The following is a 14,036-nucleotide window of genomic DNA, read 5'->3' on the forward strand; positions in this document are numbered from 1 at the left end:
CATCTTTCAACAGAGCAGACAATCCATCAGCCACAAAAAGTAATAGGAACAGGGATAGCGGATCACCTTGTCGTAGTCCACACGATGGTGCGAACGAATCCAAGAGGGATCCATTGAATTTCACATTATATCTCAGTGAGGTGACGCAAGCCATAATCCAGTTCACCCACCGGCGAGAGAAGCCCATTTTTTTGCATCATTCGCTCCAAGAAGATCCAATCCACCCTGTCGTAAGCCTTAAACAAATCCAGCTTATAAGCACAAAAGCTCTTGTTGGGATCTTTTTCATGCTGTATATAATGAATGCACTCAAACACAATCAAGGCATTGTCAGTGATCATCCATCCAGGAACAAAGACACTCTGCTTGGGAGAAATAATACCATCTAACAGAGGTCTCAAACGGTTTACCATACACTTCGCCACCACCTTGTAGATGATGTTACATAAACTTATGGGCCTGAATTCCGTGAGCTTCGATGGGTTATCCACCTTTGGAAAGAGAACAATGGCAGAGTTGTTCACCCACTCCGGCATTATTCCCGTCCGAAAAAATCCTTCACCCCAGCAATAACTTGCTCCCTCATAACCGCCTAGTTCCTCTGAAAGAAACGAGCGGGGAAGTCGTCCGGTCCCCGCGCCTTCAGTGGCCCAATCTGAAACAGGGCGTCAGCGATCACCTTGTCCGTAAAATCTGCGCAGAGTCCATCATTCATATGATCAGTAACACGGGTATTAATCAAGTCAATTACTGGATCCAGTATTGTTGACCCGCTTTTCTATATAATCTAACTCCTGCTTGTTGACCCGCTTTCCTACATGAGTATTGAGTCCATCATTCATATGATCAGTACCACCCCATCTGCTTGTTGACCCGCTTTCCTATATCACTCCTGGCCCAATCCTTCAGGTGAGACCCCACCGTCACTAGCTTTGCCAAAGAACCTTAAGCACATCGAACAAGGAGGACACAATTCTCCATTGTCATCACCCTATGTGGAAGACTATGTTGGATTAATCGGTAGGTGATTTCTTCTGTCGGGAGCATTGTATACATGAAAACGTCGGTGCCAGAACTAAACTTGTTCACGGTAGATTTTTTTTACGCGGTTCCTAGACCAGAAACCAAAGTTTCGGTAATTTCAGAGGGCACGACGTGTGTCTTACCTTGAAATTTTGCACTGGATTCAAGCCGAATTTAAATCTAATAAAATTTGACTAGATCCAACGAAACGAATCTAGAATTGGTTTTGAAATTTCCAAACCCTCGTACCTCTCACCTTGGCCAACACGGCATGCCACATCGAGAGGAGGAACTTGCGACGGTGGCTGAAAAGGGAAAAGGGAAAATGGTAGCAATATGTCTCTCCTCCTTTCGCGCATCTCGAGACGAGGCCTGTGCCACGGTCCCTTGCGTGCGCCGAGGCTACAGCGAACGCGGAGCGCACGGAGCGATGCTTTTGAGGCCGGTGCGGTGCCTCCGAATCCAATACTCAACTCGCTGCCTGCCGGAACACCATCGATGCTGCCGCCCTGCCTGGCCTGGCCTTTCTTTTCATTTTCATCGCACCCCTGGCTGCTGCGTGCAGAGGAGGAGAAGCCTCCGTCAAACCGACGTTTCTTTCTCCCTCTCTCTCCCTGTTGTCATGTGGGTGCAGTGCAACGTCTCTTTCCTCTCGGCCCGTACGCCGAAAGCCCACGGCTACAGATAGATAGATGCTGCCCGCCTGAGGCTTGACCAAACGAACGAATGAACAGAATAAAATGACACGAGAGTCAAGAGCGCCTAGGCATCGGATGCCTACTATACTAGCCGTCGTGGCACTGTTGGGAGTCCTTGGAAGTAGATTTATTACTTACTTGGGCAGAGGACCGAGGAACACCGTCCAAATGTCCAATTAATACGACGTGAGAACAACGACCCGGTTACTATAGTAAATTAATCTACGTGCAATGCGTCGATGGCCGTCTGACTCATCTGCGTGTAGATCCAACAGCACAATAATAACGAAGGAAAGCGGTTAAAACATTTGAGCTGTTGGCTTTGGACGGGGGATTCTTCAAGGCGTGCATGCAGATGCAGCTGTGGGGTGGGGGTGGGGTGGGTGGCGCACGTAGGGAAAGCCGGGCACGACGGCGAGGCTGACGTTGCCATCACGGGAGAGAGCGAGAGAAAAGAGGAGGCAGCAAAAGCTGAAAGCCCGCCCACGCCCACGCCACCCTGATAAGACGAGAGAGACGGTGGAAGGAACAGTTGAGTCGCGTTGCGTTGCGTTTGCGTTGCCCACCCCCCGCCGCAACTCTCTCATCCGTCGCATCCCCGCTCGCGCGCCTCCTACCGCATTCCCATCCAACTCCTCCTCCCCACGCACGCGCTTCGCGCCTCAAATAGCACGGGCAATGGCAGCGGCGCGGCCCTGTTGCAGCCGCAGCAGCCACCGGCAATCGCGCCTCCTCGTCCTCGCCGCCTGCGCGTCGCCGGCGCCGCTGCTGCTTTAGCCGTCTCCGACTTCCGCTCCGAGGTGATCGCCGCCCGGATGGGTGATCTGGGCGTCCGGGTTGTGGGCAGAGGCTGCGCTGCGCCGATGGAGCCGCGCAAGGAGATGGCGCCGCCATCGCTGGAGCAGCAGCAGCAGCAGCCTCCCCTGTTCATGGATTTCTCCCGTCGAGATGGAGGTAACCGACGCATCGCGTGCTGCTTAATTACCTTTCTCGATGACGGTTGTGATTGAGGCGATTAACTAACATGCGTCTTGGGTCGATGCAGTCGCAGATGGCGGCAACGGGCGGAAGCGGCCGCGCGAGACCGTGGCGCCGCCGGCACGGCTCTTCTCCCTGCAGGCGCCGCAGGGTTCTCCGGGGCACAAGGTGATACACCTGGCGCAGCTGCACCGGCGGCCGCCGGCGACGGGCCTGCGGCTCGACTTCGACGAGGGAGGCTCGGAGCACGCGGCGTGCACGTCCTCGACGTCGCCCCTTATCCCCGGCGAGCTCGCCGCCCAGTGCGGGCGGTACAGTAACGAGATCGACCGGCTGCTCCAGGAACACGTGAGGATCCGCGCGCTTGCTTGATTGGTTCTGGCCTTGCCATCGATCGATCGATCTACATGGAGGTTGTTCTGATGACGATGATGATGATGGCGGATTCGTTCTTCCTTTGTAGGCGGAGCGACTCCGGCTTGCGCTGGCTGACACGAGGCGTCGGCAGAACCGCTCGCTGCTGGGCGCCGCAGAGGCGCTGGCCGCACGGCGGGTCAGGGAGATGGAGGCGGAGACCTTCAAGGCGGCGCGGCGCGGCGTCGAGCTGGAGGAGCGGCTGGCCCGGCTGAGGGCGGAGGCGGCGTCGTGGCAAGCCAAGGCAATGTCCGACCAGTCCACGGCGGCCGCGCTCCACGCGCAGTTGCAGCAGGCGGCGGCCACAGCGCAGGCGAGGAGCGGCAAGGCCGCCTTGGACGACGACGGCGCGGCGGACGACGCCGAGTCCGGCTTCATCGACCCTGACAGGGTGGTGGAGGTGGCGGCCCCGCCACCGGCCAGGCCGTGCCGCGGGTGCCGGCTCCGGCCGGCCACCACCGTGCTGCTCCCGTGCAGGCACCTCTGCGTGTGCGACGCGTGCGACCCCGGCGCCTCGGCCTCCCTCGCCGCCGCCGCGGCCTGCCCCACGTGCCGCTGCCCCGTCACCGGCACCGTGCAGGTCTTCTTCGCGTGAAACGGGTCGCCGCCGGATCATGAAATCAGAGCCGCCATGGAAAAGCTGTAGTAGATCAGATCAGACAGGGTGCATAATTCCTTCCCTCTCTTTTCTCCCGTGCTAGTGGGCTGGACTGATTGATCCCTCCATGATCGTTTCACCTCTTTTGCTACTGATCTACTACGACTAGTAATTTGATGATTTGAATCTTGCGTGGCAGTTTTTACTGCTAGCAACGCATTCATTAGGTGAATTTTGTTACCGCGCACGGCACGGCTAGGCCTGCGCAGCGCTGAGCGGTGCAGTTGGGGCAGTTGCCGCCTCGGGAGCGAAGCGAGGCGGTTAATTGGTTGAAGCAGGGCGTGGGCGTGGGCGTGTGGGGACGAGGGGTGGGTGGGCGGGCAGGAGGAAGTGGCGGGAAACGCGGCGGGCGAACGCGCGCGCCCGTGGCCGTACGGGCGATCCCGATCGGACGTACCGGAGCGGGGGTCACGGCAGGGCTGTCGGTTGCTCGCACGCCGTGTTCCGTCTTTGATCATCACCATTCTGCTGCACTGGACACAGACAGGCTTAGGTCCTCGCGCGGCCCCAGAGATGGAGGTGAACGCCTGTTTACGGATACACTACTTGCAGTGAAATCTCACTCCAGCTGGACTCACCACACGGGAACGCTATCCGGTACACCTGCCCTTGGGGTGCTACTGGAGCAACAGCCATCCGAAATCACTATACGAGTGTTTAAAATTTCTGAAAAAAAAATTAGCGTGTACACAACATATCTCAAGCATGTCACAAAAAAAATAATTCAAATTACAGCTTGAGAATCAATACAACAAATTCAGCACTTATACCATGCTAATGGGCCAAATTTATGGCCCAATCTAAAAAGAGTACTATTGATAACTGAATTCTTTTTGTTTCTAGAGTTGTAGGTCTAATTTGTATCTGAATTTTTGGCGAAACAGTAGATGTATGTTATGTGTGCGTGTGCAAAATTGTTTTCATATTTTTTAAATACGTATAGTGTTTATTTTGTGCGATTGCTGCACCGGTACATGATACATTCCCATTAGTGCTCGCATCCTCTCCATTTTCATCATTGACACCATTGTCACCCCATGCATTCATTGTCGCCATTGGCACCATTTTCACCCATGGCATCCATGCCTCCTCCCATGCCGCCTATGCCTCCTCCATGCCACCCATGAAGCCTACCATAGACCTCAACGCCAACGCTTGATCGCGACAAAGCTCCTAGTATGCTTTTGCCTTCACATTAAGAACACTTGTGTCCATGAACATGTTTCTTTTGTCATTCAATGGCCTTTGATTCTTTCTTTCATGTCACCTTCCTCTCCTCAACCTCTGCCTTCTCCCCCTTGGCCCCTGTGCTCCTCTTTCGACCTCGTCCTCCTCTCCTCCATTTCTTTGGCCTTCAACATTTTTCTTTCTTCGGCCATCTCCTTTCTTATATTCATGATGGCGTCAAATGATTCTTTCACGTCATTATCTCCTCCCTTCTTCAATTTCTCCTTACCGTCCTTTCTTTCATCAGGCTTCTTCTTAGGCGCAACTGAGTTGGGAGTGGGGCTTCTTTTCCCATCCTTGCCACTTGATGCATCGTCGTTGTCGTCGCCGTCATCATCATCATAATTTCCTTGTGTTGCTTCTCCAACCAAGCTCTTCTTCTTGGAAGGACATCGTTGTTCCCGCGGCTTTTCCACTTCTCCACATTTTCAATCTCCATGCAACAATGGTGCAAAGTGAATGCTTTGCCTTTTCCCCCTCAATCCTTGAACAATTATCGAGCAACGTTGAGCTACATACCACAAGTGACAAAAGAAGTTAGCCACCAATCCGTATAGGAGACGAAGATTTTTTTTTTGGTGAATTTGATCAAATAATCACCTTTGCTTTGGCATTTGTGGCACTTGCGTTCATGTTGAAGTTGTGCCAAGCAAGACGGCCACTTTTGACACTCCCATGATATAGTTGCCCATCGGTGTCGGAGACGAAGCTTGCGATCGATAGATGCCACTAGTGTTGCACGCATTGAAGTACTCATAGATATTCTTACAATAAGTTGCCATTGGTTGGTCAACACTGATGATCGGATCAAGACCAATTTTCTTCCATGCTTCACATGCCAACATGTCTTCTTTGCAAGTGTAGTTTGCACTTCTTCCCTTAGAGTTGCATCAAGAAAACCCCTCAGAGCATTGTTTAGTAACGTGCTGGTCCATGGCCCCCTTTAGATTCCAGTCATTTCTTATTTTCTATTTACTAGTTAATTTTTATTATTTTCAATTTTTAGTTCATCAATTTTTTTTAAATCTATGAACGTTTTTGTCACTTTGCGGTCATTTTTCTAATTCAAGAATATATTTTGAATATGTAACCCTTTTTATACATTTTTGAATACTTTTCGTAAATTCTTTACATATTTTGAAATTATTAACATTTTAAAATTTGCAAAAATTTAAAAATTCATGTTTTTTTCTTCACAATCATTTTTAGATTTGGAACATTTTAAGAAAATCACGATTTTTCTTAAATGAATTAAAAACATTCAATGCCATATTTAAATAAAAACCTATCCAAAATAAAAACATGCAAAACTACAAAATGCAGTTGAAAGCCGAACACGGAAGGGGAAAATCGCATGCACACGAAAAAGATATGCGTTGAATCAGTGCACGTTTTAATAGAGCTAATCTCTATATCACGCTTACTGTGTCAAGCTGTGGGATGTTCTCCCAACCAAGTGATCAGTCAACCGGGAGATGTTCCGGCCCATTAGCACTAGGCATAGGAGATTCTGGTTCCGGTTTTGGGAACTAGAAGGTTCTTAGCTGGTTTGGGGAATCTTTTAGAAGGTCTAGATTGGTTTTTTTGTTTGATTTATCGCTTTTTGATTTGCCAGTTTATTTTGAGTTTTTACCTTCTTAATTCATTTAAAAACTACTCCCTCTGCAAAAGTGGTCTAACTGCTCTTATATTTCTTTATAGAGGGAGTACTTTTCTTCTTCTAAATTTCAACAACTGTTTGAAATAAAAAAATGTGAAAAATGTGAAAAATGTTCATGTTTTAAATTTATTTTATAAAATTCTACCCTTCAGGAAATTGTTAATTTTTTGAAAATGCAAATTTTCTTGAAATTGTGAACATTTTTATACATGTTTCACATTTCCCAAATACATGATTAACATTTTTAAATAAAGTTTTGAATATATTTTTAAGTAAGTGTTAAACCATTTCAAATACACGTTCAAACATTTATATGAATGACACAAAATATTTTTTAGAACTATGTGCACAGTATTTTATGTTGTATTTTTTTGCAAATGTCCCAATATTTTTCAAATGCTGGAACATTCTTAAAAATGTGGAGGACATTTTTTGAATGGTAATAAACATATTTCTGAATTAAAGAGATTTTATTTTAAATTGTATAATTTTTTTAGAAAATGTCAAGTACATTCTTTTTGAAATGTTTGAGCATTTTCAGAACACACGGACACTTTTAATTACGCTAACAAACATACTACACACTCTTAATGTTTTCCAAACTCGCAGTGAACATTAAAAAAAACCAAAGACCGTGAGTTCACATTGAGAGAGCATGGTGGAGCTGGCAAAAACTAAAGATCTAATTTGCCTCCATGCACGGTTCCATATATGTTTTTACTAATCATGGAACAAATCATATATATAGCTAGGTCAGTGCGAGGTGGATAATAAATCAGCCTAGGTCAAGAAGGGTCCATCAACACATTGTGAAACCGCCCGACCCTAGAATAATTCAGAGTGGCGTCTTACAAAATCAAGTCGTGATACCATCATCAAGTTTTCGGTATTCCACATTGGCCTTTTAAAAATCGATATATCTTCGGGGCATATGTTCACATAAGTTGCAACCTCGGTGGCAATTTCTGTGAAAGCCAGACCGAGTTAAGGATCACATCGTCTAGGGGTGCAAGGCAATATGATGGTTTCACGCTGGAAAACAGTCCGACGAACGTTAACTCGAGAAATTTCCAAAGTGTTTTTATCACTTTATTTGAAATAGTCTTCTGCCCCGCTTGATAGATAATGCACTGTTCTTTTATCGTCGCATTTGCACAACCGATAGTGATGCCTTGCATACTGAACTAGTATCATGTGATATGTTATTCCCCCAGTCACAATGCATGAACATGTTTATAGTATAAAAAAATAAAACATCAAATAAAAAAGAACGAAAACAACGAACAAAACCTATTATACGTGTACCTGCGTGATTATGGGTTGACCCATTTAGGGCGTCCTTGAGGCAAGACGTGCTTGTGTCTCGCTGCAGGCAAGACACAGCCGCTCCCAAGTTACAGCACGAGAGCTATATCTCACTTATAGCGAATATACCTCTCGTCTCGCCAGAAGGTTTTTCTTTCCCTGTCATTTCTGGTCGACTTGTTCCAGTCTTTTCTTCCGTTCCCTGGCTTTAATTCCCTCGATCGATCGTGTGTTGTTCGTTGATTGGTCCAGTTTTCTTCTATTTTTTATTTTTTTTATTTTTCTGTTTTCCTTTCTATTTTCCTTTTCCTTTTTTACTTTTATTGCGATATTCTTTGGTTTTTCTGCTTACTTTACTTTTTCATCGATTTCTTTGTTTCTTTCTCTGCTTTCATTGGTTTTTTGTTTTCTTTCTTTTTTCTACGATTCTTTATTTCCTTATTATCATCGTTTCCATTATTTCTTGTTGGTTTTATTTGTTTCTTTTCCGGTGTTCATTGATTTTGTTCGTTTTGGTTTATTTTTTTTGTAGGTTTTCATTGGTTACTTTTTTACTCAACACATGTCTCTTTCTTCAGTACATGTAAGTTATAATGAGCATGTGAAACATTTTGTTGATAAACGTTAATTTTTTTAATACACGATGTACATTTTTTCTGTGAAATACGTGTTTTGAAAACTTTTTTGAATGCATTGTCAACATTCTTTCAAATACATGGTGAATATTTTTTTAATGACAACAAACATTTTTCTTCACACACAACGCACATTTTTGAATAAATGAGAAATATTTTAATATAATTTTTTTTATTTTTTAAATATCTATTTTCAGTCTACTTTTACTTAATGTACACTATACACTTTTCGCATACATGAGGAACATTGCTTCTTAAATGTTTATCATTTTTGAAATACATGTTAACCTTTTTAAAATATATGTTTAGATGTCTGCCTTTTAAATATTGTATTTTTATTTATTCATTAGGAACTTTTTTTTAGACTTGTCAGACGTTTTTTAAATACATGATTAACATTTTGTCAAATATAGTTTTTGCTGTTCAATATTTTTTCCAGATTGTATATTTGTCGTATACATAGGAAATATTTATTATACAGGTTTAATATTGTTTCAAATACATGATTAGAATTTTTTCAAATATATATTTTGATGTATACTTTTTTCGTAGAAGTTGTGTTTTTTCGTATACATAGGAATTATTTTTTATTATACACATTTTATATTTTGCAAGCTCATTACTAACATTTTAATTTATTATAATTATGAAATATATTCATTTAAAATAAAAAGTAAAAAGTAAAAAAGAAGAATTAAATAGATTACCGTGACATCAAGGTGGGGGGCGAGCCCATGTCATGCTGGCGCGGGCGAGCGCTGCTGCCGCGCTGGCCAGCCCACTACGGCTCCTGTTGACGTGAAGCGTAGAAAAGCGAAATCTCTTATTAAGTAGTACTCCTTCCAAAGATCACTTGCACCTCCCCAGGTTGCGACAAGTGGCGGGAGTTTTTCCTATTTTCGTAGACCCGTTTATTAAAAACATTTTATCACTTAACCGTCTGTCTAAATTTTGAGTTGTTTTCACCAATGGATTCCTTGCGTCGAGATCTTCAGAACTAGGTCCCATGTCGAAAGGTTTTGACGAATTTGTTTCACAAAAAAACCCGGACAAAAAACCCACACAGGGAGCATGTTTTTTTCCCTTTTCGAAGTCGTTTTCGAGAGGCACGGTCGTGCCTTTGACAGAAATAAATCTGTGCCTCTCACGAAAATAAAACGGTTCCTCTTGGAAAAAAACGTGTTTCTTTTCCGTTTTCGAGAGGCATTGACGTGCCTCTCGTGAAAGCAAAAAAACCGTGTTTTTCCGTCTTCTGGGAGGCACGGTTGAGCCTCACGCGGAAGTAAAATCGTGCCTCTCATGAAAGTAAAACCGTGCCTCTCGTGGAAGCAAAAAAGTAATTTTTTTCCCTTTTCCGAGAGGCACGGTCGTGCGTCTCGCAGAAACAAAACCGTTCCTCTCGTGAAAACAAAACTGTGCCTCTCGAGAAAGTAAAAACACACACTTTTTTTTCATTTTCGAGAGGCACGGCCGTCTCTTTCGCGTAAGCAAAATAGTACATATCGTGAAAGAAAAAAAAGTTTTTTCGCTATTTTTGTTCAAATTTTTTGTCGAAAACTAAGAAAGCTCGGCGAAAAACTAGAAAACGAAAAACTCATCTAAAAAAGCCAAAAACGCGTACAGAAAAATAAAAAAGATAAAATCCGAAGGTGGCGCGATCTCAGCGCATCCCAAACGCCCGTGCCTCTCACGGAAGCAAAACCGTGCCTCCCGTGAAAAAAATGTGTTTTTTTTCATTTTCAAGAGAAATTGACGTGTCTCTCGTGTAAGAAAAAAACATGTTTTTTTTCTGGGAGGCACGGCCGAGCCCCTCGCGGAAGCGAACCCGTGCCTTTCAGGAAAGCAAAACCGTACCTCTCAAGGAAGCAAAAAAGCATGTTTCTTTCTTTTTCGAGAGGCGCGGCCCCGCGTGTCACGGAAGAAAAACCGTTCCTCCCATGAAAGCAAAACCGTGCCTCTCGCGAAAGAAAAAAACACATACGTTTTTTCGTTTTCGCAAGGCACGGCCGTCCCTTTCACGGAAACAAAACCGTACATCTTGCGAAAGCAAAAAAACCGTGTTTTTCACGTATTTTTTTTCATTTTTTTGGGTCGAAATCTAAGAAAGACCGGTGAGAAACCAAGAAAACTCATCTAAAAAGCCGAGAACGCGTATGAGAAAGAGCAATGCTACATCCACGTACAGTTACGTGAGACTTTTACGTAAAGGCTGATTTGGACCTAATTAATTGGTTTGGGATTAGTGGCTAGGCCCACCCCGGTTAAAATCAGGGGGGAGAAGAGTATTTATGAAAAGGTAAGTAAGATTACGTAGGTTCTTTTCGTAGGTGTAGAATTGTCGTATGGAAAAATAGAAAAACAAAATTCGGAGGGCGCCCAGAGCGCGACATGCGGCGATGCCTGAGAGCGCCAGCGCACCCCAAATGATCGTCGGGGAGTTGCTCCGTAGAAAAGAAAATTTCTAAACAACAACGGACGTGGCTTAACGGGCCGGCCTGGCTCGCCTGTGCGAATGAGGGTAATTTGACGCAAAGAGCTCCCTCGCATCTCTCGGGTCCGTCACCGTCAATCGTCTATCAGCGCTTTAAAATTCAGGGACGACAAAGAAAAACGCTAAAAGTGAACATGAATGGCCCAATAGAGCTGTGGCCAATGAAAGCTTGCATCGCCTTCTTGCCGACATGCGATATCCATCCGTGGTAGACTGGTAGAGCCACCCGCCAGCCTGAGACTGAAAGCGTAGTTCTCCATTCCGTCCATCTTTTGCTACCACTTCCCTGCTACCACGGTGCCATTTTTCTGTCTGTTAATAGCATCTGACAGTCGGCACTCGGCACGTGCTCGATCGGCGCCACTTTGATCTGTGAACTCTGTATTTTTGAACGAGGGTGACCAGTGAACTGTGATGTAAAAAAAAACAAAAAAGAACTGTGGTTCTGCCAGGACCGCATCCGGATCGCTCCTCTCGCAAAGGAAAAAAAAAGGTCTGCAACTGCAAGCATCATCGAAAGGGCAACCCTGCGCAGCACATATCCATCCTGGAGCTACAAAACGAACCTTTGATGCAAATCCGCACAGTGCACTCCTGGAAAGCGGTCCTGCTCTTCGGTCGAGCGGCTCACCGAACTCCGCCGACTGATCGCATCGCCTTGATGCCTCCGTGGCACCGAACGCGACACCACCAAGCAACAGGTGGCGCTGGGCACGGGCGCGGAGGTCAAAGAAGGGCAACACGTGACGAGTCCTTTCCAACACGCAGGCGGGCGTCGTGGCCGCACGCAGCCTTTGCGTGTCCCTGGACAAAGCGCGCGTCCGCCATCCCGGCGCCGGACCCCGAACGTCGACAGACGACGCCGCCGAAGAAAGAAAGCTGCAGCCGGACTCGAACGACTCTCCCTCCACCTTGAAGAATCAGGCGTACGCCTTAGTTTGATTCTAAACTACTGTCGTATTTTCTTCGCGTACGTGGTCTGTCGAATCGCGTTTAATTGTCTGCGGCTCTGCGCCATCGGTATTTCGCGAACAAATCGTCGGCGATCTTTTATGCCAAACTGAACAGCTGTTTGAGATGGAGAATACGTATTGTTGTGTCCAATTAAACAAGTTTATTTGTCAATGCGCTGGGCATCCAGCAGTGGTAGAGGCCTGAATCACGCTTCTCCTTGCTCGGCGTTCTCGAGCCTACCAACAGAGTGGTTAACAAACCAGCACGCGCCACGCAAAACTCTGCCGTGCCGCGTGTCCCGGCGGTTTCCGAATGTGTCTTTTTTTTCTTGATAAAACAAAGAATGCGTGTTTTTTTTCTATAGCGTGTTCGTATTTATTTGCTATATAAGGGCATGTTCAATGCCTAGGCGTTTGGACAGGCGCTTAAGAAAATAAAGGAAAAAAATCCTATAGCAGCGGCGTTAGCGTCCAGTCCTCCAACGCTAATGGGAGGGTGCACATTGAGTCATAGCCTGGAAGAAAAAGAGAACTAGTGCCCGAGGCCAGAAGTTGGGTCGATGCTAGCCTCTATCATAGGCTTAGGGTCGGTTTGGTTTCAATAAGTCACCTGACTTATAAGTTAGAGGGTGTTTGGTTACTGGGACTTATTGATGTAGGGGCTTAAAAAAGTTCCTTTAATTCCCATCTAAACCAAACAGGAGGGATTTGTAGGGACTTAAAGTGGGCATTTGAGATTTATGAAATAAGACTCTCAATGAGGGACTTATAGTTGTAATATGGTCTTTTAGTCCATATTAAGTCCCAGGAACCAAACATGTAGGGACTTTTTAGGGACTTGAGACTTATAAGTTGGGACTAAAAAAAGTCCAAGGACTTATGAACCAAATAGGGCCTTAGGTGACTTAAAACCAGTGACTTATAAGTCACGCCTGTTTGGTTGTCACCTGACTTATAAGTCATCTGACCACACCTTTCCACTTTGTTTTTTTATGTATGGTAGGACCCACGCAAAAGAGGTGACTTATAAGTTTTAAGTTGGGGTGGAGCAACCTATGACTTATAAGTTGGGATGACTTATAAGTTGGATCTGTTTCTAAAATAAGTCACTTTTTTCACTTTTCGACTAGGGCCTGTTTGGTTTCAAATAAGTCACCAGCTTATAAGTCGAAAAGTGAAAAAAAGTGACTTATTTTGCTAAACAAACCCAACTTATAAGTCACCCCAACTTATAAGTCATAAGTTGCTCCACCCCAACTTAAAACTTATAAGTCACCCCTGTTGCGTGGGACCCACCACCTTTACATAAAAAAACAAGATGAGAATGTGTGGTCAGATGACTTATAAGTCAGGTGACAACCAAACAGGCGTAACTTATAAGTCACTGGTTTTAAGTCAGGTGACTTATTGGAACCAAACAGGCCCTTATAAGTTGATGACTTATTTGAAACCAAACAGACCCTTAGTCGGGAATAGCAAAAAAAGGCTGGGATATTATGCCTAACTGTTGGGGATTTGATCCTAGCGCCCATGCTGAGCGCCCCCATTGTAGCTGCCCTAAGCAGTACTGCAGGTAAGAATTAATTTTCCTATTATTATTAAAAAAGTTAAGCATTGATTATTTGTAAATAAATCAGGTTTGAAGTAAATAAATCCGACATTTCCCTATAAAAATAAAAATAAATCAGACTGACCAAAACTGTGATCTGACAGTTCCAACTTACTCTATGTCCTCCCAAATAATTTTCCTTTCCACCACAAAAGAAAGGGCATTTGCAAGCTGATAAAACATAGTAGTACGCAAACGAGCACCGCTAGACGGACGATAAAACACAGACGATTCATGCACGACACTGAAATCCCGCCGCGCATGCATATGTACAGCGAAGCAATGGCCGCCGGATTCTTAGTCGTCCTCAAATCGTCTATGATTTTGTCGTCTGTAGAGCAGTTTCGTACGCAAACAGCTAGACAAAAAAGAGAATCATAATTCG

The 14,036-nt window shown here is 45.2% G+C and overlaps 1 protein-coding gene across 1 annotated transcript; it reads left to right on the forward strand.

The window, feature by feature from the left end:
- The first annotated feature begins 2,222 nt into the window (after nt 1-2,222).
- LOC109732136 (BOI-related E3 ubiquitin-protein ligase 1) lies at nt 2,223-3,897 on the forward strand. Its single transcript, XM_020291333.4, has 3 exons — nt 2,223-2,675; nt 2,767-3,047; nt 3,163-3,897. The coding sequence occupies exons 1-3, from the start codon at nt 2,537-2,539 to the stop codon at nt 3,706-3,708; spliced, it is 966 nt and encodes a 321-aa protein (XP_020146922.1). The 5' UTR covers nt 2,223-2,536; the 3' UTR covers nt 3,709-3,897.
- The last annotated feature ends 10,139 nt before the right edge of the window (nt 3,898-14,036 follow it).

The sequence above is a fragment of the Aegilops tauschii genome, chromosome 1 (assembly GCF_002575655.3).
Source record: "Aegilops tauschii subsp. strangulata cultivar AL8/78 chromosome 1, Aet v6.0, whole genome shotgun sequence".
Classification (NCBI taxonomy): domain Eukaryota; kingdom Viridiplantae; phylum Streptophyta; class Magnoliopsida; order Poales; family Poaceae; genus Aegilops; species Aegilops tauschii.